Genomic DNA, 24,468 nt, shown 5'->3' with positions numbered 1-24,468 from the left:
TGAGATTTGTCTGATCTGCTGAGTCTTATTTCTTTTATCTCTCTGGATTTCTGCCAACCATCAGGAGTGATTTGTTGTTGTTCAGTCGCTCATTCATGTCCAACTCTTTGTGACCCCATGGGCTGCAACACTCCAGGCTTCCCTGTCCTCCACCATCTCCCAGAGCTCGCTCAAACTCACGTCCATTGAGTCAGTGATGCCATCCACCATTTTGTCTTCTGTCATTCCCTTCTCCTCCTGCCTTTGATCTTTCCCAGCATCAGAGTCTTTTCTAATGAGTGGGCTCTTCACATCAGGTGGCCAAAGTACTGGAGCTTCAGCTTTAGCATCAGTCCTTCCTATGAATATTTAGGACTGATTTCCTTTAGGATTGACTGGTTTGATCTCCTTGCAGCCCAAGGGACTCTCAAGAATCTTCTCCAACATCACAGTTCAAAAGCATCAACTCTTTGGTGCTCACCTTTCTTTATGGTCCAACTCTCAAATCCATACATGACCACTTGAAAAACCACAGCTTTGCCTTGTCAGCAAAGTAATGTCTCTGTTTTTAATAAGCTGTCTAGGTTGGTCATAGCTTTTCTTCCAAGGACCAGGCATCTTTTAATTTCATGGCTGCAGTCACCATTGCAGTGATTTTGGAGACCAAGAAAATAAAGTCTGTCACTGTTGCCATTGTTTCCCCAACTATTAGTCATAAAGTGACGGGACAGGAGGCCATGATCTTAGTTTTCTGAATGTTGAGTTTTAGGCAAGCTTTTTCACTCTGCTCTTTCACTTTCATCAAGAGGCTCTTTAATTCCTCTTCACTTTCTGCCATAAGGGTGATACAATCTGCGTATCTGAGGTTATTGATATTTCTCACGGCAATCTTGATTCTAGTTTGTGCTTCAGCCAGCCCGGAATTTTGCATGATGTACTCTTCATATAAGTTAAATAAGCAGGGTGACACTATACAGATTTGACGTACTCCTTTCCCAATTTTCAACCAGTCTGTTGTTCCATGTCCAATTCTAACTGTTGCTTCTTGACCTGCATACAGGAGGCAGGTAAAGTGGTCTGGTATTCCCACCTCTTAAAGTGTTTTCCACACAGTCAAAGGCTTTGGGGTAGTCAAAGAACCAGAAGTAGATGTTTTTCTGGAATTCTCTTGCTTTTTCTATGATCGAACAGATGTTGGCAATTGAATTTCTGGTTCCTCTGCCTTTTCTAAATCCAGCTTAAACACTGGAAGTTCTCAGTTCACGTACTGCTGAAGCTTGGCTTGGAGAATTTTGAGAATTCCTTTGCTAACATGTTAAATGAGTGCAATTGTGTAGTAGTTTGAAGATTCTGTGGCATTGCCCTTCTTTGGGACTGGAATGAAAACTGACCTTTTCCAGTCCTGTGGCTACTGCTGAGTTTTCCAAATTTGCTGGCATACTGAGTGCAGCACTTGCACACCATCATCTTTTAGGATTTGAAGGAGCTCAACTGAAATTCCATCACCTCCACTAGCTTTGTTCATAGTGATGCTTCCTAAGGCCCACTTGTCTTCACGCTCCAAGATGTCTGGTTCTAGGTGAGTGATCACACCATTGTAGTTATCTGGATCATGAAGATCTTTTTTGTATAGTTCTTCTGTGTACTTTTGCCACCTCTATCTTTTGCTTCTGCTAGGTCTATACCATTTCTGTCCTTTATTGTACCCATCTTTGCATGAAATGTTCCCTTGGTATCTCTTAATTTTCTTGAAGAGATCTCTAGGCTTTCCCATTCTATTGTTTTCCTGTACTTCTATGCATTGATCACTGAGGAAGGCTTTCTTATCTCTCCTTGCTATTCTTTGGAACTCTTCATTCAGATGGATATATCTTTCTTTTTCTCCCTTGCCTTTTGCTTCTTTTCTTTTCTCAGGTATTTGTAAGGCCTCCTCAGACAAATGTTTTGCCTTTCTGCATTTCTCTTTCTTGGGGATAGTTTTGATCACTGCCTCCTGTACAATGTCATGATTCTTCATCCATAGCTTTCCAGATTAGATCTGTCTATCATATCTAATCCCTTGAATCTATTTGTCACTTCCACTGTATAATAGTAAGGGATTTGACCTAAAGGTCATATCTGAATGGCCTAGTGGTTTTCCCTACTTTGTTCAATTTAAGTCTGAATTTTGCAATAAGGAGTTCATGATCTGAGCCACTGTCAGCTGCTCCCAGTCTTGTTTTTGCTGACTGCATAGAGCTTCTCCATCTTTGGTTACAAAGAATATAATCAGAACCAATCTGATTTTGGTTCTGGCCATTTGATGTCCATGTGTAGAGTCGTCTCTTGTGTCACTGGAGGAGGGTGTTTGCTATGACCAGCGAGTAATCTACATGACCCCATTATACAATTGCTCCTCTACATAGGTCTACCAAATAGCTGTGAAAATGCACAATGTCCCTTTAGTACTCTTCTTCAATTAATCAAAATACAACTCATCATAATCAGAGACTGGCACAAAAACAGATACATGTGCCCAAATTATAATCTCAATAGGATCAATTCATTGGTAAAATATGTCCCTTAAAATTGGCTCAAAAAATTTTCTTCATGAGATTATCTTTTTTACTTGTTTCTTGCCTATGAAATAAAATGGAGTAAGATGAAAGCCCAACATAAAAAATATATTTTTACATGACACTGAAAATTCACCCAATAAAGTAGCATAACAACAGAGGCTTAGATATTACCATAAATCTATTCCAAATATAAAGTAAGAATTATAGAACACTCAATTACCTACTTATATAAAAAGCTTAAAAAAAACAAAAGAAAACAAAACTTGGTCTCAGGATCCCTTATAGCAGTAAAAGGTTTTGAAGACCTGCAAAGAGTCTATGTGAGTTACAGTTACCATATTAGAATTTAAAATTGAGAAATTTTAAAAATATTCATTTATTTTAAAATAACAATAAGCCCACTACATGTTAATAAAAATAACACTTTAATGAAAAATACTAAAATTTACATACATAAAAATTTTTAGTGAGAAGAGTGACACTGTTTTACATTTTTGCAAGTCTCTTAATATCTAGATTTAAAGAAGACAGCTGGATTTTCAAAACTGCTTCCACATTCAAATGCTTATATCGTTATATGCTATATAATCTCTGGAAATCTCCACTATTACTTGTGAGAAAATTAAGAGCAAAATAAGTACGTATTATTTTCATACTATTATGAAGACAGTTTTAACCTCACAGACCTTGAGAGAATACTGAAGAGTTCCAAAAATGTACTTTGAAAACGACTGATTGCTTAAATTTTTAGTAGGAAAATTTTAGAATTAGAAATAATTCTAAAGAAATAGAAATGCAGGTACTGAAGACAGGGTAGTGATTTATTTAAAGAGAAACAGAGCAAGGTTATTACTAAAATATAACTTTAGATTCTTATACAAGATACGCAGACATTATAATGCTTTAAAACACCTTGAATTATGTTTCATTTTATTTGTCAGATTTCATTATAAAATTTGTAACATGTTTTCCAAATGTATGGCTTGCTTTAAGACTGAAAAAATTCATATATATTGTTTACTCAAAGTTTTAGACCAGTGATCTAGACAAACACTTAAAGAATAAACTCACAAATTTATTTTAAAATGCACACCTGTTGGAGAATATAATGGAGTCATGATAAGTCTTATGAACATATTCACCAACCATGGATTTAAATAAACCTACCTCTTCTGCTGCTGCCTCTGAAAGCAGACCTTCCTTCTGAGCACAGGTCACATGGAAATAGGCTCTGCACATCCCTGCATCACAGCTAATGCAAACTCCAGTTCGAGCAAAACGAGGGTCTTCACAGAAGCTACACTCCTACAATGGAATAATAGGAAAAGTCTCAGAGGGAATACATTCCCAGAACAAAAACTGCATTCTCATACAAAGCTTCTACAAAATACAAATAGTGAACCAATAGTACCAATAGTATATCAATATAAACAAAAACCTTAGGTAAGCCAAATATTTATAAGAAAAAAAGTAATTCTCTATATAGTTCTACAAAACCAAAATTCCACTTATATAATAATGATTATAACAATAAGTAGTTGAGGGCTTACCATGCACTAAGCACTATTCTAAGCACTTTACATGAATTAATATATATAATTATTTATATATAGTGTCATTTGACACTATTTCATAATAATATATGGAAGAAGTACTACAGTCATTCTCATCTTACACATGAGAAAACTGAGGTAAATGCAGTCTTTAACCAGATAATCTTAAAGACCATGCTCTTAACCATTAAACTACACTTATTTCAACAATAATATACTATTTGAAAAAATTAAAGAAAACGAATAAGAAGCCAGAGAAAATTCACCAAAAGATCTAGACATTGAAATCAAATAAATAACGCATTTTAAAAATATATTTAAGAGAAGCAGAAGCAATCTTAAGTAAACAATTTTGTGAAATTAATGATAATACACAATATAACCAATTATTTATATTCTTCCTATATATAAAAGGAAAAACTGCAAAACTAAAGGTATAAACTGTTGAAATTACCCCAAATTCCATCACCCTGATTTATTTTTTAATACTTTTAACTAAACCACAGAGAGGAAGAAAAGAAAAAAAAAAAAAACCTACTATCAAAATATACTCTATAAATATGAACCTTCACAAAAAAACTTGCTAAATTATGAAAGACCATCAGCAGACAGTTAAGGAAGAACTGCTTAGTAAATGCAGTCTATATAAATTAAATATGAGGGAAACATTTAAAAAGAAAAATGAAAAAGTTTCAATAGATGCTAAAAAGATCATTGTAACACTGTAACAGTTAGTACCTACTGGCTAGACAGTACCAAACTGATATATTAGCACTGTTATCCAAGAACTGTGTTCTGGGCACCGGTGTGAAAATACTGCCAACTCCTGACATTCTGCTGCCTAGTTAAAGGTCTTTTCCATTAACAGTAGTATATATATGGTATAAAATATCAGCAAGTAGTAATATAAACATGAAACCAAAAAACCCAACTGAAATTGAGTAAGGGACTTTTGAGAGAACACAAAGAAAAAATGTCTGACACTGAAGTCTTAAAAGACTATAGAACAATCAACAAAGAAAATAGAATCTTCCTCAATTGCCTGAATCATTTACAACACTAGGGAACGAAGCAACTGAGAACACAGAGAAGAAAGTAATCAGGATTAGGAAATGGATAGACAATGTGGGTCTAGAGAGCTGTCTAAGATAAAACTCACAACATTGGGTTTGATTTTGCAGATGAGCTAGACAGTACATAATTTTTTTACTCCTTTTCCTAGTAATACTTCAACACAAAAGCAGGTGATAATAAAAAAAAAAATCAGCTGATAATTATACATTTAATGACTCGTTTTTAATCCAGAGGTCACTGCTAGCCTCAGTTTTATGAAGCAGTATCTGCTTACTGGTTTTTTTAAATTGCTTTGACATTTATATTTATGGTAACAACATATGCCTATTGAAAATGATGGAAGTCAGTTCCTTTTAGGCTCAATGGAAGCTGCTATCAAAAAGTAGGAACTTCCATTTCCAAAACTGGTGGACTAGGTAATCTGTATTGCTTCTACTCAACTAGAAAATGTAGACAAATTAGTATTTATTTACTATAGTTTAAAGGCATTAGAGAAGCAACAAGACAGCGTACAGTTACCTGAGGAAAGTAAATTCAATACTAGGGCCTAGAAGCTTTAGCTAATTCTGGAGAGGGAAGCTGCATACCCAAACCAAAGCAAAAGATTACTGGAGTGATTGTTGAAGTCCAAGGAGGATATTCTGGATATAATAGCAGAAACTATCAAAGTTTAAAATCAGAATCTTCCAACAATATCTAAGTTTTTCACCTTACCTTTAATATGTTACTAATGCTTTTCAAGAGACTCCCTTCCCAAATGCCCAACAGACAGTAATGGAAAGAGGATATATATCAGTGCCTAATTAGTTCTACCATTCTAAAGATGTGTACAGTAATTATATACTTAAGTTTAAATTAATAAGTGTATAATCTTATCACTCATAATCTAAAAGTCATAGTGAAAAACCAATTTATAACCTACGGAGACTCATTTGCTAGGGCAGGTTATGTAGTCATAAAATCAGTCCTTGAAATCTGAGAAAATAATGGGTTTTTCCTGTACTCTTTTCATAATTTCATAAATTTCATTTCAAAAGTAAAGTTAGAAATTAAGCTTGTTTTCAGTCCAACTGGTTAAAAATAGGGATTTAATCTGAGAATTCATTATACACTAAGCAGTGTGCCAAATGCCAGGGAAACAACAGTGATATCAACTATCATTTTTCCCCACAGGTTAAACTAAATTACAAACACATGGAAGAATTTATATATTACTGGCTTTCTGGGAAAATTACTGTCAATTATAAATGATTTAGTACTCTCCAATAGGATAATTGGGCTTCCCTGGTGGCTCAGACAGTAAAGAATCCGCCTGCAATTCTGGAGACCCTGGGTTCAATCTCTGGGTCGGGAAGATCCCATGGAGAAGGAAATGGCAACTCATTCCAGTATTCTTTCCTGGAAAATTCCATGGACAGAGAAACTTGACAAGCTACAGCCCAAACAGGTTACAAAGAGTCAGACACAACAGAGTGACTAAGCACACACACATGCAATAGCATAATTAGTAATAAGCATTTCTGTAGTTAATAATGATATTAGTAAAATGCCATATAAACTAACAAGTAAAACTTTCTCTTAGACAACCAAAAACAGTTTGTCTCACCTTGGCACCATATTTGGAATAGTTCATTTCTGTTAGTGTTACTGGTCGTAATTTGTCAATATCTCCAAAGGCTACACCAGGAACGTACAGGGCACAAACGATGTGAACCCATCTATAAGGAGAAAAGATATGATTTTGTTATCAAACCTTCTGATAAAATGCCCACATGGAAAATAAACATAAAATATATCTGCCATATCAAATAACTACTGCAAGAATTTTATGGCCAGGTCTCAAAACCTCAGACATACAACTAAAGAATATTAAACACTTATATAATTATATCATTTAATTACAGAAAAGGGGACTGCAATAAGCACTACTTTTCCAGCAGCTTAGCCAAAGCTGAGAGTTAACAACTATAATTGCCTTTCACTTAATATTCCCCACACTTTGCACTTATCTGTTATTCTTAAATATTTGCACAAAACCACTATTCAAATGAAACAAAACATTTTCATATGCATGGAAAGGTATGTACAATATTTTAAGCACTCTGAGAATTAAGGATCCTAATTTAAGAACTGTGAAGTTAGTTACTCTGCATAAATTATATAACATTGATCTTTCCTGCTACTTTTTTCTAAAAGCTATTGGATAATCCTTAAGGACATATTTAAAAAAAAAATTCTTGGTGTGCATCTTAACTTTCTTTCTTCCTAGGTTGAAACTGATTGATAGGAGACTGGACAGAAGAGTTGTGATAATATATGGAAGTCACAGTTCATTCAGCTCATCTGATCACCATACAACCTATGTACTATGTATGTGCCCCACAAATAAATAATTTTTAAAGTCTGGATGATTTTACAACACTAAACAACAGCAAAAACAAAATGTTCAGAGTTTCAGTGTACTAAAAAAAAAAGTAGGAATTGATTCTAATTATATTTTTTAAAAACTGTTTTGAACCTCTATAAAATATATCAGGAACCCTTTCTGTTTGCTTACAACCATGCAAAATAGAGGACCACTAGATTTTGAAATGTAAACAGATCTCCCTCATCTCTGCAAGAAAGAAGGTAAAAATGAGATGGCAAATATCTCTTAACCTTGTGAAAATATTAACAACAAATTTTACTTTATCATAGCTTGAGAGGCTATGATTGCTACCTGGTTCTGTTTTGTGATGCACTATGAGTCTTAAAGAAATAAGACTAAGAATCATTTTATAGAGGTACTGGGGAAAATAGTTACAAATCTTTAAAATTTAACCTTTTTTATTGGTAAGAAAATTCAAAGTTTTGAGATTTTCTTGATAAAATGTTTTAATCCAACTTCCCAAATGCATCCTGTGGAGTTCAATATAAAGATACACATCTTCAACGAGCAGCTGCTTTCTCAATTTAATTTGTGCAGTTTTTTCATGCTCCACTGATGTATTAAATGCCGCTGTACTCTGTAGGAGTTTATCTTTGATAAACCCAACACCTGACTGCTTGCTTCATATTGACCTTCTTAAAATCTTTTACAACTAGTCACACAAGTACTACAGATTGAAACTGCCATTTCAGTGTGACTGGCACAAAAGTGTATCATTTTCCACAACCACACTTATGAGGATGCCAACTTGAGTCTTTATTAAAATACATACCAAACAGCTGAGATAATTTTGGTCCTTTTTAATATCTGTTGTATATAGATTTTTGTTCGTTTGTTTAACTAAATGTACTTTAGAACCTTGTAATTAAGACAAATTGAGAAATCAAAAAGGAATAAACTTCCTTGTTACTTTATCATTCATTTTTCTTGGAGCTATGAAGGCAGATGTTGATCAGGAAAGGGAACAAAAAACAAGCATCCAATAAGACAACCAAAAAAACAAGAGTCAGAATTGTCATTCTAGCACAGAAGCTATTAATACATTCTTTTAAATTTACATATTTTAATAAAGCAAACTAAGTAGAAAAATACTTCACAAAAACTTATTTCAAATAAGAACTACATTCATCGATCAAACTTGATTTTTAAATGCTTTGTACTTGTGGTGTCTTTATAACACATTAAAAAAACTCATTTCAGGAGTTATTTTCATTCCTGCATTTATTCATTCAGTAATTAATTACTGAGCGACTGAACTGAACTGAAGAACACAGCACCAGGCAGGCAGTGGGGAAGTGACAAAGAAGTATGTGAAATGCTTGCAGCATAAGGTGTGATATGCTATTAAAGTATGTGTAATATTTCCTATATTCAGGTTTATAATACCACTAAGGCAGCATGCTGGGAGGGATTGGGGGCAGGAGGAGAAGGGGACGACAGAGGATGAGATGGCTGGATGGCATCACTGACTCGATGGACGTGAGTCTCAGTGAACTCTGGGAGTTGGTGGATGGACAGGGAGGCCTGGCGTGCTGCGATTCATGGGGTCGCAAAGAGTTGAACACGACTGAGTGACTGAACTGAACTGAAGGCAGGATAAAATACTCTCTTTAAGAAAAAAATAAAATAAAAATTCAATGATAATGTATTGATGGTCTTCTCACATTAAACTGCATTATTTTCTATTGTAGTATATGTGGCTCCCATCAGACACAGAAGGGAAAGCAGTCTAAATGGCCTATGTAATAGAAGAAAATTTCAAAAATTTTTCATTCTTTCCATACATAGTTCTTTCTTTTCATCTGTTTTCCATTTGAAGCTAGAGTACTAAATATCTTGTCAAATCTTCACGGCTTTTTTGCTCTTGATTCAAGCTAGTATTACATCCTTCAAACTGTATCAAGACCTGTAATTCCCACAGTACTCTACAGGTAAGTATGGGCATCAACACAAATAAAATGTTCAAAAAGCATAAAAAATTTTCCAGGCTACACCAACAAGGGAGGTGTCTACATATATGAAAGATCCACAGAAGTCAATATAAATATATGAGTAAAACTCAATGGTTAAAGAAGCCTTCCTTTTCTTCAATCAGAGACAATTTTACAAGTTAGTTTGTGGACTGTGTATTAGTATATATTACATATTAGTGTAGTAACAGAGCTACTTTATAGTTTCTCAATAGAAATTTCAAATTATTGACAAGAGAAAAGGTAAAATAAATGCTCTTCCCTAAAAGGAAATTGTGTTTCTCAAAGCTGCCGTATTTATTCACAACCATTCATTACCATAAATTTCAAATTGCAGGACCGAAAAGTTATTAAGAAAGGATCTATGCAGTTACTTTTCTAAGATTACCTTAAATAAATGGAATAATATCAAAAAAGCAGTAGAAGTAGCAGCAGCAGAGGAACTAAGGAGATATTTATTACACACTTATGATTCAGAAACTACACTGTTTACAGAAATCATCTCATTTCAGTTCAGTTCAGTGGCTCAGTCATGTCCGACTCTTTGCGACCCCATGGACTGCAGCACACCAGGCTTCCCTATCCATCACCAACTCCCAGAGCCTACTCAAACTCATGTCTATTGAGTCAGTGATGCCATCTGACCATCTCATCCTGTCGTCCCCTGCGCCTCCCGCCTTCTATCTTTCCAGCTACAGGGTCTTTTCACTTGAGTCAGTTCTTTGCATCAGGTGGCCAAAGTATTGGAGTTTCAGCTTCCGCATCAGTCCTGCCAATGAGTATTCAGGACTGATTTCCTTTAGGATGGACTGGTTGGATCTCCTTGCAGTCCAAGGGACTCTTAAGAGTCTTCTCCAACACCACAGTTCAAAAGCACCAATTCTTTAGCGCTCAGCTTTCTTTATAGTCCAACTCTCACAATCATACATGACTACTGAAAAAACCATAGCTTTGACTAGATGGACCTTTGTTGGCAAAGTAATGTCTCTGCTTTTTAATATGCTGTCTAGGTTGGTCACAACTTTTCTTCCAAGGAGCAAGCGTCTTTTAATTTCATAGCTGCAGTCACCATCTGCAGTGAATTTGGAGCCTAAAAAAATAAAGTCTGTCACTGTTTCCACTGTTTCCCCATCTATCTGCCATGAAGTGATGGGACCAGATGCCATGATCTTAGTTTTCTGAATGCTGAGTTTTAAGCCAGCTTTTTCACTCTTTCATCAAGAGACTCTTTAGTTCTTCTTCGCTTTCTGTCATATGGGTGGTGTCATCTGCATATCTGAGCTAATTGCTACTTCTCCTGGCAATCTTGATTCCAGCTTGCGCTTCATCCAGCCCAGCACTTCTCATGATGTACTCTGCATATAAGTTAAATAAGCAGGGTGACAATATACAGCCTTGATGTACTCCTTTCCCTATTTGGAACCAGTCTGTTGTTCCATGTCCAGTTCTAACTGTTGCTTCCTGACCTGCACATAGGTTTCTCAAGAGGCAAGTCGGTGGTCTGGTATTCCCATCTCAGGAAGAATTCTAAACAGTCTGTTGTGATCCACACAGTCAAAGGTTTTGATGTAGTCAGTAAAGCAGAAATAGATGTTTTTCTGGAACTCTCTTGCTTTTTCGATAATCAATGGGTGTTGGCAATTTGATCTCTGGTTCCTCTGCCTTTTCTAAAACCAGCTTGAACATCTGGAAGTTCACAGTTTACATACTGTTGAAGCCTGGCTTGGAGAATTTTGAGCATTACTTTACTAGCGTGTGAGATGAGTGCAACTGTGCGGTAGTTTGAGCATTCTCTGGCATTTCCTTTCTTTGGGATTGAAATGAAAACTGTCCTTTTCCAGTACTATGGTCACTGCTGAGTTTCCCAAATTTGCTGGCATATTCAGTGCAGCAGTTTCATCATCTCATTTAACCCTCTCAAAAGTGCTAGGAAACTGAGGCATAAAATGGTTAAATCACTTGCCTAAAATCACAGTTAGTAAGAAAAAACCAGAATACAAATATAGGCAGTCTAACTTGAAAGCACACACCTTTAATGTTGTAGTAAATTTCCTAATTCTAGGTCAAAGTGAGTCCAGGCATAAAATAATGGCATTGTCTATGACACAAACCACAGACTCAATTCAATACATCAAATAATATGTTAAATGTTTATTTTGAGGATAAGCAATGAGGGACAAGAAGTAAACTTTTTGGTCATTTTCCTAGACATCAATATACAGGGTAGTCATTTCTCCTAGATACCCTCAATATACAGTCTCCAAGATTCCATGATAGACTCTGTGCTATCCCAACTGTATGGCAATACTTCTCAAGGGCCTACCCATTAATTAAGGTAAAAATGAGAAAAATAGCTTTTACTTTACTAAAATAAAATTTATTATGTTTAAAAAAACCATTTTTTGGCATATAATGCATCCTATCATTTCAAAATTCTAAATATGAAAAATGATCATGATAATTTGTCTAGGTTATTTCACTGTTCTTATTAAAATACTAAACATTTAGTAAAATACTGAAATATCCATATGTGGTAAAATAAAAAATTGAGTACCCCCTCTTACATGGGGGAAGAGAGTAAGTAGTGATTCATAATACATAAAAGGTTAGGAACTAATCTTATATTAGTCACCCATCCCAGTTGGTAGTCTCCTGGGGAAAAACAAGAAAGATGCCAACACTGTAACAATGACAACTGTTCAAATGTGATACTAAAAATGAGTGTGAATCTAGTGAAAGAACATAGTTCTCTGGGCCAGTTATCATTTTGGTGCCTCTCAGCTCAAATCCACTCTTCAATATCTGCTTTGAAATAATGAACAGAATCCCATCAGCACTTCCCATCTACACGATCCTCGGCTCTGTCTCAGTAGAGTGGCAGAAGGCACAGTAAGAGGAAGGGGCTTCTCTTCAGGACGGGAAAAGGACACCCACCAGTGCTCTGCCCTCAGTGACCTTGCAGACCCGGCCTGAAGATCACTTTTTTGTGGCCCTCTCAACCTAGACACCTCACACTCCTGGCTTGCAACCACTGCCCAGTTACCCACTTGCCAAGAACAGGCCAGGTACTGGCCCAGGCAAACCAGCCAACTTCTCTGCCATCCAGTAGGCTCAAACTACACTTTCTCTAACAAGGCCTGAACCATAGTCTTGGGTAAGGTGTCTTCCTTCCAAGTTTGTCATTCCCTGGAAACTTTCTCTCAGCTCTACAGTATTCTTCTTCAGAGTTCTTTTATATCTTTATGGTTACTGTTTATTATGGCTTAGAACTTCTTTAAGTTAAATATCCCCTTTTATAATCATTGTATACGTTCTATTTACTAATATACTCTTGAAGTCAAACAGATCTGAGTTCAAATTTAACTACAAACTTGTTCAAAATCATGTAAAGATCTGAGCCTCAGCTTCTACCTATAAAATAGGCAACTTTACCATCTCTCTGATCATAAGTCATTCCTAAGATTAAATGGCATTATAGGCTATAAAGGCAAATGCAGATACTCAATAAATGATCTTTCCTCCTCTTTGCCCTGATATGTAGCCTCCTGTCCACTTACTCTATGTCAAAAAGACACAAAGAAGCAATCAAATGAAAATGTCTAACTCAGAAAATCATAAATACAAGAATAGAAGCATATGCATTATAAAGCAGATATATTAACACAAAAGAATTATGACATCAACCTTCCAGCATCTGTCTCCTTGAAAATTCCATCCTGATTGGGACACAGTTCACAGCTAGGGGAAACACCACATTTACAGGCATCACAAAACCAAGGTTCAGTGGAGTTTTCAGAAGCTGAACTCATAATAGAGTCACTCTCTCCATCAACTCCATAACAACCTAAAAAAAAAAAGAAGTATGATGAGAGTTTACTTTTTAAACTCACATTTATAAAGTTACAAAAGAAAAAGGGAAAGGAAGTAGAGAATAATTCTGAAAATTAATGGTTTAGAAGAATGATGTTAAAGTCAAAACACAGAACTGAAATCATTTTATAAAAATGTTTTCACCATTTCATAGTGTATGCAATGACATAACTCTTTAGGACAAGTTTAGGTCTACTGGAAAGCATTACAGAAGGGGAAAATTTTACAGTTCTTTAAAATTTTTTTTACAAAAAATACATTAAAATATGAGTTTTCATTATACAGAAATCAGAACTATTGAGTCTAGGAACTATTAATTAGTAAATATTTTCAAGCTACCTTTGTACTGAGCATTTAAATATATCTAAAAGACCATGATCATGTAAAACATACAAACAAAAATCTCTGATCTAATTTTGTATGAATTTGGTTAAAACACAAATTCATACAACCATAAATGCAAAGTAAGTACTAGTAAAAGGAAAATAATAGGCATACACATACATAAATTAAGGCTACTGAGCAATCTGAATAGTTTAGAGATAAACAAGCGAGTTCCATTCACAATTGAGCCAGTCTAGAGCTATACAAGGTATCTGATCTATTTAACATTTATAATTCTTCTATCTTCTGTAAAAATGTATCCAGAACTGAGATGAATGAAAAGAAGGGTAGCATAATCCTTCACATTTTAGAGTAGGACATCAATCCTTATTGTGGCTTATAATAAACAGTACTTCCCTGGTTAATTACAATAGTCATGACTCCTAAATAGTTTTTGTTTTTTTAACTAAATGGTGCTTGATGTACCACAAACTTCATATTATCTCTCATTTTCTAGAAAGGAAGATACTGCTCTCATGACAAACTGTACTTTAGAAAAATAATACACATTAAAAATTAAATAGATAACAACCTAATTCTATTAATAGTTCCAATTATGCCCATTATCTTTAGGTTGGGCATTTCTCTGATCTACTAAGACGCATTTATTACTCTCAAGATAGGTCACTTCTACAAACAGCCTACTATTAACCATCCCAGGATAATTCTGACCAGGTTTATCCTAATAGGGTGGTCTTATTGCCAAATTCTAAGGAGCACTCAAAGTACCCCAATAAACTGAAGCCATTAAAAATACCACTATGAGAAACATATGTAAGTAACAATTCTCTCTCAAGAGGTTTCACCATGGAGGTGAGTTTCCATGCATCCAATGTAAGATCATGTGACTACTGGAACTGATTAAACACTCCACAGACAACAGGAGCCTGATGAAAATTGTCTTCTCACAACCACCAAAGATACCCAAAGTGAAACAAATAAGTATGTAACACCATCACTTCATGGCAAATAGATGGGGAAACACTGGGAACACTGACAGACTTTATTTTCCTGGGCTTCAAAATCACTGCAATGGTGACTGCAGCCATGAAATTCAAAGACGCTTACTCCTTGGGAGAAAAGTTATGAGCAACCTAGACAGCATATTAAAAAGCAGAGACATTACTTTGTCAACAAAGGTCCATCTAGTCAAAGCTATGGTTTTTCCAGTAGTCGTGTATGGATGTGAGAGTTGGACTGTGAAGAAGGCTGACTGCTGAAGAACTGATGTTTTTGAACTGTGGTGTTGGAGAAGATTCTTGAGAGTCTCCTGGACTGCAAAGAGATCAAACCAGTCAATCCTAAAGGAAATCAGTCCTGAATATTCATTGGAAGGACTGATGCGGAAGCTGAAACTCCAATATTTTGCCCACCTGATGGGAAGAACTGACTCATTGGAAAAGACCCTGATGCTGGGAAAGATTGAAGGCGAGAGGAGAAGGGGACGACAGAAGTTAAGATGGTTGGATGGCATCACCAACTTAATGGACATGAGTTTGAGCAAGCTATGGGAGCTGGTGAAGAACAAGGCAAGCCTGGCGTGCCACATCCCATGGGGTCACAAAGAGTCGGACATGAATGAGCGACTGAACAACAAATGTTATTCAAAGGTTTTACAACAGTGAACCTCAACATAATCCAAATGTCATACAGAAGAATGCTAAAAATTTTAAAGGAGCTAGACTATCATGCACAAGAAAAAGATTCAAAATATTAATTTCTTTAAATCATCTAATTGTGGCTAGTAATAATTATTACCTTTATCACTTCTGTTTGGATATACATTTTTAAAATGATAAGCTGTAAAATGAAAAAGAAATAAAATTTTCCTCTTGGGAGTAGTTATTATTGATTATCAGCAAGATAAGACCATTTTTCAGTAAAAATAACAGTAAGCAAATAGTTTATTTGAAGAAAAATCAGAAAATAATAAAAAATAGTGAATTTGATTTCTCAGTTATGTAACACCACAAGGAAAAAAACTATTTTCTTTACAAAATAATATTTTTCAGGCAATTTTTTTCATTAGTATTCACATGAAGCCCCAAGATAATAAACCCTCCAAATGACTATCCATTTTACTCATCTCATTCACCAATATCAAGGTAAATCATAGCAGCTCACTCTTTTAGAATAAAGCAAAGTTTCGATTCTAATTTTTAAAGAATACACCACACATCTGACAAACATCTGATTAATCAATGATTTTAAACAATGATTAAATTACCTACAAAAACCTCAGAAGTGATTTCTAAGGGTCCCTTTAAACATTGGTATCACATAAGCTTAAAGAACAATGAGCAAGTGGATAAGTATTTCTTCTTCAGCTTCACTGCCCTTGAAAAATGATCTACACTGTGTTATTACCTTTACAGAGTCTTCAGCTTGCCACTTTTCCATATTTCTCTGCCATATCTGTTGTGTCTACTGAGGTGTAGACTGAAATTCTAACATTTATATCCACTCTAATCCATTTAAATTAAAGACTAAATACATTTTAACATCTTTTTCTTTCTTTCATACAAAACAATTTAAACTACCATAAAATGAGGTTTATTCTCTTCAACCTATCTAATTTTGAGTAAAAGATACAACAAGTACACCTTCAATATGATTATGGAAAAAAGGTTTTTTATATGATGATAAATAGAAAATTAAAAATTTATAGATATATAAAACCTATTTCATATATGTTTTTCATGTTTTAAAATGGGTAAACAGGAAAAACATGTTTGCTATTATTTTAGCAAAATCTCAACTTAAAAATCTCTCTAAATTATAATTATTTAAGCTTTATTTTTTTAAAGGAAAAATATAAAGGAAATACATCAAAGCACTAACTATGGTTGTCTGGATATTAGGACTGTTAGAAATGTTTTATTTCTTGAAATTATGATCAAGGCTTCCCTGGTGGCCCAGTGGTAAAAAAAAAAAAAAAAAAAAATACACCTGCCAATGCAGAAGGCACATATTCAGTCCCTGGGTTGGGAAGATCCCCTGGAGAAGGAAATAGCAACCCACTCCAGTATTCTTGCCTGGAAACCCACAGAGGAGCCTGGAGGCCTATAGTCCATGGGGTCATAAAAGAGTTGGACATGACTCAACAACAATTAATATCAACCTCTGAGTAGCACAACCAATGTGAATCATATTTAATGAAAAATAATATAAAATGTGTCTATAATTGTTTTGAATTATTATTCAAGAAATATGTACAGTCCAAATCAGAGGAAACTTTCCCCATTCAACTTGTCACTGGGGACCAAAAGACCTACAGTCTTCTACTTTCTAGCTATGTAACTTTGACCAACCACATCACTGAGGCTGAGTTACCTTACCTTCAATAAGTATTTAATATTTATCCTATCTCTCAGTACAGAAAAAACAGGAACACAAAATTTGCCATTTAAAACATTTTTTTCTGTACTTAACATCCTATCACTAGAACTCTGATTATAAAATGTACTAAAAGTTTTTAAGTAAACTGAGTAATATTGCTGATGATGAGAAAAGAACTTATAATATGCATGATACCTATCACAAATATATCCTAAGGCACAAAAGAGACAAAATGCTGTTGACACATAAAGTCCAAATGGTGATTACTTGAACATCTGCTACTCCGTGAACACTGCTAAGGATACATTTTTTCATATGCTAAGAAAAAAAAAAGTCTAGGGCTAGGCTAATAGCAGACTGGAAAATAAATAAAATGGGGGGTGGGGGAGGAATATCTCTTAGAGACCTTATTTAAAACATTGTTGGCAAGTATACTACCTAATGCTCTGTCATGTACTATGACATGCATGTGACATTTTTCTTCAGACACAGTGCAATCAATATATCAGGATAACTGACATCACAGTCAGGGGTACCCTACTATTACAAGTCAGTTACAAGATCTTGTCACAAAAGTGTTTATACTAAGTGACAAGTTGCAACCTCAAAAGAAAAGAGATTTATCTACATTTAGATGAAGTACTCCAAAAAGAATTAGACAGTTATACATTTAAAAAGCACATTTGGAAAACTATCTTTTAGCAAAATCTCAGCTTAAAGATCTCTCTAAATTATAATTATTTAAGCATTTCTTTTAAGGGAAAAAGATAAAGGAAATACATCAAAGCAATAACTATGGTTGTCTGGATATTAGGACTGTTAGAAATGTTTTATCTTCTCTCTGTTCTATACTTCCCTCATTTTTATTTACTATTCATTTGTGGTTCAGCTGGTAAAGAATCCACCTGCAAAGCAGGAGACCTGGGTTCAATCCCTGGGTTGAGAAGATCCCCTGCACAAGAGAAAGGCTACCCACTCCAGTATTCTGGCCTGGAGAATTCCATGGACTGTACAGTTCATGGGGTCTCAAACAGTCGGACATGACAGCAACTTTCACTTACCCACTTACCCAATACATTATGATGGACAATTAGCTTTTTATAAAATAAAACATTTAAGAAGTTCATATTTAACCATGAAAATATTCAAGGAAAAGTGACCTGGTTAATTTACAATATGGAAGTCTGTCACTTAGGCACCTGATTAAAAATCAAAACCAAAAACACAAAACCTAGCAAGACTAGCTTCCTATTATGCCTTAGAAAATTTCCCTTCTTCTGGATTCATTAATTTTAGACAAAAATTCATTTTGGAACTTGTAGAAAGATCTACATATGTGACTGTATAAAAAAAATGAACATTCTAAACAGTGAAAAATACCACAAAGTTAAAAGGTACAGGACAAGGTGGAAAAGTATTTGCAAGGATACAAACTATTTGTAACACATATAACAGACAAAGGATTAACATTACTAAAAAAGAAAATTCCAATAAGTCAATAAGAAAAAGGACAGGTTAAGAAATGACAAAGAGGGCTTCCCTGGTGGTCCAGTGATTGAGAGTCCACCTGCCAACGCAGGGGATACGGGGTTCAATCGCTGGTCAGGGGAGACCCCATGTGCAGTGCGGCAGCTGAGCCCAAAACCACGACTACTGAAGCTCCTGCACCCCAGACCCTCTGCTCCGCAGGAAGAGATGACACAGCGATGAGAAGCTCGCACACTGCAACTAGAGAGTAGCCCTCACTCACCATAGAGAAAAACCTGCACACAGCAGTGAAGACCCAGCACAGGCAAAAATAAAATACCTTTTTTTAAAAATAATAAATAAAGAAATGACATGAGAAGTGTACAGCAAGCAATAGGAAAAAAGAGAAAAAAACTGGCCACATATATTACTACCAAACTTCAATACTAATAAGAGGAACACATATTTTAATTAAGAGATAGTCCCCAAAAGAATTTTTAAAACTTACTAATATGCAATGTTGCAGAGTGATCAAATAGTTAGTACACTGTTGGAAGAAAACAAATAAATACAGTCTGTTTGAAGGGCAATCTGGCAAAGTTTGTTAGAAAGTTTAAATGTACTTATACTTTGATTCATTCTAGAAATCTATCCTGTACAAATAATGACATTAATATATATGACACATATTTGTTAGCATGTCAGTGGAAAACTAGAAACAAAAAAAAAGTAAAGACATTATGGTTGATCCATTCTATAGCTATTAATATATACCATTTTAAAAAGTAGTAACATATCCCATACGTAACTCATATGAAAAGAATCTCAAGATTAAGAAATGAGTAAAATAAAGTAAGTCATGGGAGGGGAATCTCATGGAATTCATCTTATTTATTTACTGCAGGTGGGGACTGTGCAAACATGCAAATGCATGCTGCACACTTGTGTGCACGTTAAGAGCCTGACAGAAGGGGCTCTCACTGGTAAAACCTGGACAATTTAAGTATCAGAGTAATCGGGTTATAGATGATAATGAGACCACAGTAATACTGAAAAAGGATAAAAGGGGAGAGGTTCTTTACAAAACAAGAGTTGCCTAATAAATGTAGAAAGAATGACAGAAAATCCCCATTCTGCAGCCACATGCATAATAACTGGCTCTGTCAATGATGCTAAAACCACTAAGTATAAGGCTGTTAGGCAACAGGTTATTATCAAGTCTCAAGGTCATTAGCCTATAGGTATTCATTAATTATAAAGAGAAAAGTATAGCTTTAAGATGGAGAGGCTTGGATGACACTACCTTAACACATCACCAACAATGCAATAAATTGGCATTAAATGCTCTGGATGTGAAATGTCATCATAGCACTCTTATCAAAAAAAAAAAGTTTAAACTGAATCTAATCAAAAGGAAACAATAAAACAAATCCAGATTGAGGGATACTCTGCTGCTGCTGCTGCTGCTGCTGCTAAGTTGCTTCAGTCGTGTCCAACTCTGTGCAACCCCATAGACGGCAGCCCACCAGGCTCCGCAGCCTCTAGGATTCTCCAGGCAAGAACACTGGAGTGGGTTGCCATTTCCTTCTCCAATGCATGAAAGTGAAAAGTGAAAGTGAAGTCACTCAGTCGTGTAACACTCATAGTGACCCCATGGACTGCAGCCCACCAGGCTCCTCCATCCATGGGATTTTCCAGGCAAGAGTACTGGAGTGGGGTGCCATTGCCTTCTCTGGAGGGATACTCTACACATTTTAAAAACACTTTGATCCTTCAACAAGTCAACATAAATGATACAAAAGACAGAAACTTGTGATTAAGACACTGACAAGACCCAAAATGCAGTGCATCCTGGATGGTAGGAGGAGGGGAGAGCTGTGATAACAGAGGCATAGAGAGTACAAGGGGAGTTTGCATATTACTGACCATTGATCTTTTTGAAAAATATGTTTCTGTATGTGTACACACATAAGATGTTATCTCCCACTATGTGAGCTGTTTGCTTTAGGGACGACTACAAATTAGACTCAAATGAGAAAAGCATGAGGCTGCTTTATTGGCAAGCTGTGTTCTCCCTCCTCGATCCTTCTGAATAAGCTGGTGTTAAATGTAACCAATGGTAGTCTTGAAAATAATAAAGTGTAGATACCCTGGTAAGCCTTACTGACCCACTCCTTCATATTATCAATGGAGCTAATGGTTTAATGTTCACATGAAACACCCTGGGATCCGCCATAATACAGATTCTGATTTGGAAGGTTAGGGACTTGGCCTCTGATCATGCTTTTCTAACAAGTGTCCAGGTGATACGGATGCTGCCAGTTAATGCTGTGATCTGTGGACCACACTTTTGAGTAGCACAACTTTTTAAAAAACTACTGAAATAGGTAAAAGTGACATTTTCGTTTAACTTTAAACCTTATTTACTTTAGATGCAGAAATAGTTCAAGTATACAGTGAGAAAGATCTTAAAAACTAAAATAATTAAGTAGCCATAAAAGCTCCTAGTCAGATAAATAAGTAAAGGACTGACACTTTACTTCTGACAGGCTGCTGACCTTGTTTTTGAGGAATACAAAATTAAAAGCTAAAAAGAATTAAAAATGTTGGTGAGTATGTAGAGAAAGGGGAATCCTCGTACACTGTTGGTGGCATGGTAAATTGGCACGGCCACTATGGAGAACAGTATGGATGTTCCTCAAAAAAACTAAAAATAAACTACCATATAATCCAGCAATTCCACTGCTGCTGCTACTGCTAAGTCACTTCAGTTGAGTCCGACTCTGTGCGACCCCATAGACGGCAGCCCACCAGGCTCCCCCGTCCCTGGGATTCTCCAGGCAAGAACACCGGAGTGGGTTGCCATTTCCTTCTCCAATGCATAAAAGTGAGAAGTGAAAGTGAAGTCGCTCAGTCATGTCCGCCTCTTAGCGACCCCATGGACTCAGCCTACCAGGCTCCTCCGTCCATGGGATTTTCCAGGCAAGAGTACTGGAGTGGGGTGCCACTGCCTTCTCCTGGGATACATTCAAAGAAAACAAAAACAAATTAGAAAAGATACATGTACCCCAATGTTCATAGCACCATTATTTACAATAGACAAGATATGGAAGCAACCTAAAAGTACATCAACAGATGAACTGATACAGATCTGGTATGCACAACAGAATATTACTCAGCCATTTAAAAGAATGAAATTCTGCTATTCGCAACAATGTGGATGGACCTAGTGTACTACTGTGTACTATGTGTACGGGAATAAGTCAGATGGAAAAAGACAAATACTCTATGTTATCACTTATATGTGAAATTTAAAAAAATAAAAAATGTATATAACAAAACAGAAATACAATCAATATATAGAGAACAAACTCATAGTTACCAGCAGGGAGAGGAAAAGTGGGAGGGGCCAGATAAGCATAGGGGAATAAGACATACAAGCTGCTGCTGCTGCTGCTGCTGCTGCTGCTAAGTCGCTTCAGTCATGTCGGACTCTGCTCGACCCCATAGACGGCAGCCCACCAGGCTCCCCAGTCCCTGGGATTCTCCAAGCAAGAACACTGGAGTGGGATGCCATTTCCTTCTCCAATGCATGAAAGTGAAAACTGAAAGTGAAGTCACTCAGTCGTGTCCGACTCTTCGCGACCCCATGGACTGCAGCCTACCAGGCTCTTCCGTCCATGGGATTTTCCAGGCAAGAGTACTGGAGTAGGGTGCCAGACATACAAGCTACTATATATAAAATGAATAAGTAACAAGGATACATTGTACAGTACAGCCACTACATATAGCCACTATTTTGTAATAACTTTAAATGGATTATAGTCTATAAAAATACTGAATCAATACTTTATACATCTGAAATTAATATAATATTATAAAGCAACTTTACTTCAATAAATAAATAACAGGTCAGAAGGGAGAGTTCATTGTGATTTGTACAGGGCAGTAGTCCCCAGGAGATGCAGACTTGAGTCCAAAAGTAAGCAGCTAGAGTAAAAGAGTTGCTTTACTATCACAGCTGCGGGACATTGAGACCACAAGGCTGTAGCAGACGGACTACCAGCAGCAAGACATCACCCTCAAATACATTCAAACATTTCTAAGGACCAGGCAACTATCAAACATGAGTAAGGGATTTAACAGAAGACAGTGGTAAACTGAAGATTACAGGCTTCATCAGCCCTATTCAACTCCAGATTGTTACCATAAAAGTGAAAACCAACTGCTGTCAGAATTTCAAGAGAAGTTCAAATTCCTAAATATGTAAAATAAAATCTTCAGTTTTTAAATGTTAACAATCAATTCAATTTCTTAAAACCATTGTGCTAGCCTTAAATATCACAACCATGGTCAAAACCATGACCTATGAAGTAGAGGCAGCACCCTCAGCACGATGAATAGTCAGTAACACTAACAGCACTAGTCATGCCTGCATCTCACGTCAGCGCTGACGGCCATGCACACAAGCAGCGGGAACACATCCGTGACCAGCAGTGGTGATCAGCACGACAAACAACGGCAGCACAGCTGCTACCTGTGATGTTCACCTATTCTGCAACTTCTCCAAGAAATCTGAACCAGTCTTGGAGAACAAAAAGAACTCATACACACAACCATGTTGACTGGTCCAAGGTTATAATCAATCTCAAGTAGTCCCTTATTGCTGTCTGGTAATATATACACATATATTATATACACACAACATATAACATGGGTGAATATGTAAATATACACACACACACAATACTACATACGTTATTTCCCTAATCCATTTATTCCCCCAAATAACTATTTTATACCAACCTCTCACTCATCAAATCTCCAACATCTCCCCACCTCTACACTCTGCTAATGGCTGCTTCCCATTTCACTGAGAAAATAAGCATTCAATTCCACATGTTCTAACTACCACATCCAACATCATACCTACCTCTGTACCCATATATTCTCTTTTCCCTCTAGTTACTATGCCAACTTTTATCTATTAAATCTCTTCCCTTGTGTTGGATCCTATCCTTTATAGCCTTGTGCTCAAAGGACTTGCTCCAGCAACCATTCCCCTTTCTTTCCTGACATCATCAATTGCTAACTTTCCATTTCCACTGGTCCCTTCCATCCATACACTAGCATCTCTGCCTCTGTGGCAGGCAGCCTCTAAGATGGCCCCCAGTATTAATATTCTTGGAATGTCCGCTCCTACATTTGACTAAGGTTGGTTCTATGTGAACAATGTAGCAGAACTGACAGTACATACCACGTTAACTAATCCCATATTTTCCCCCTTGTTTCTATGTATTTTATATTTATTTAATAAACCATGTGACATAAGCATTTTGTCTGTAAGCCTTGTTTCCCATAACCTTTGGAATGATTGCCGGGTAGTGACTTGGAGTTTTTCTGCATTAGGGTCATTTCCCATAAGACAGGTTTCATCTTACTCTAAAAACAGTATTTGACAATTACAATCTATTCTGAAAACTTTTCATTACTCCAGGTCACTACTCAAGGCTCTTCTCCAATAATCACTGGCCCTTTGCTCCTCAACTCCTCTTGAAGTGCTCAAGGCACTATGCTATTTCCTAGAAAGCACATTCAGGCTCACAGTTTTAAATAACATCTGCAGGCCGATCAGTCCCAAATTTATCTCACCAGCCCCTATATCTTACCTCAACCTCAAGTTTAAAACCAAACTTTTACTATCTACCTGTAAACCTATTCCTCTCTTGGATCATTGTTATGGTCTCCAAAATGGTCTCCCTGATTCCCACTTTAGACATACCTCAGTCTGCTCTCAACCCAGCAGTGATTCTTCCAAAACATAAATCATATCATACTGATCCTCT

General features: G+C 36.1%; 1 protein-coding gene across 11 annotated transcripts in view; it reads right to left on the bottom strand.

The window, feature by feature from the left end:
* PHF14 (PHD finger protein 14) overlaps positions 1-24,468 on the bottom strand; it is a 196,709-nt gene that overhangs the window by 153,854 nt on the left and 18,387 nt on the right. For all 11 annotated transcript variants that reach the window (XM_045166355.1, XM_025290903.3, XM_025290904.3 and 8 more), the window contains exons 5-7: positions 13,247-13,406; positions 6,771-6,882; positions 3,705-3,842 (exon numbers count right to left, since the gene is read on the bottom strand). In XM_045166355.1, the coding sequence (XP_045022290.1) occupies positions 3,705-3,842; positions 6,771-6,882; positions 13,247-13,406 (410 nt within the window). The remainder of the gene's footprint in view (positions 1-3,704; positions 3,843-6,770; positions 6,883-13,246; positions 13,407-24,468) is intronic.

Source organism: Bubalus bubalis, chromosome 8 (genome assembly GCF_019923935.1).
Source record: "Bubalus bubalis isolate 160015118507 breed Murrah chromosome 8, NDDB_SH_1, whole genome shotgun sequence".
Taxonomy (NCBI): domain Eukaryota; kingdom Metazoa; phylum Chordata; class Mammalia; order Artiodactyla; family Bovidae; genus Bubalus; species Bubalus bubalis.
The sequence above is the reverse complement of the archived record's forward strand: the minus strand, read 5'-3'. Positions and strand labels throughout refer to the sequence as shown.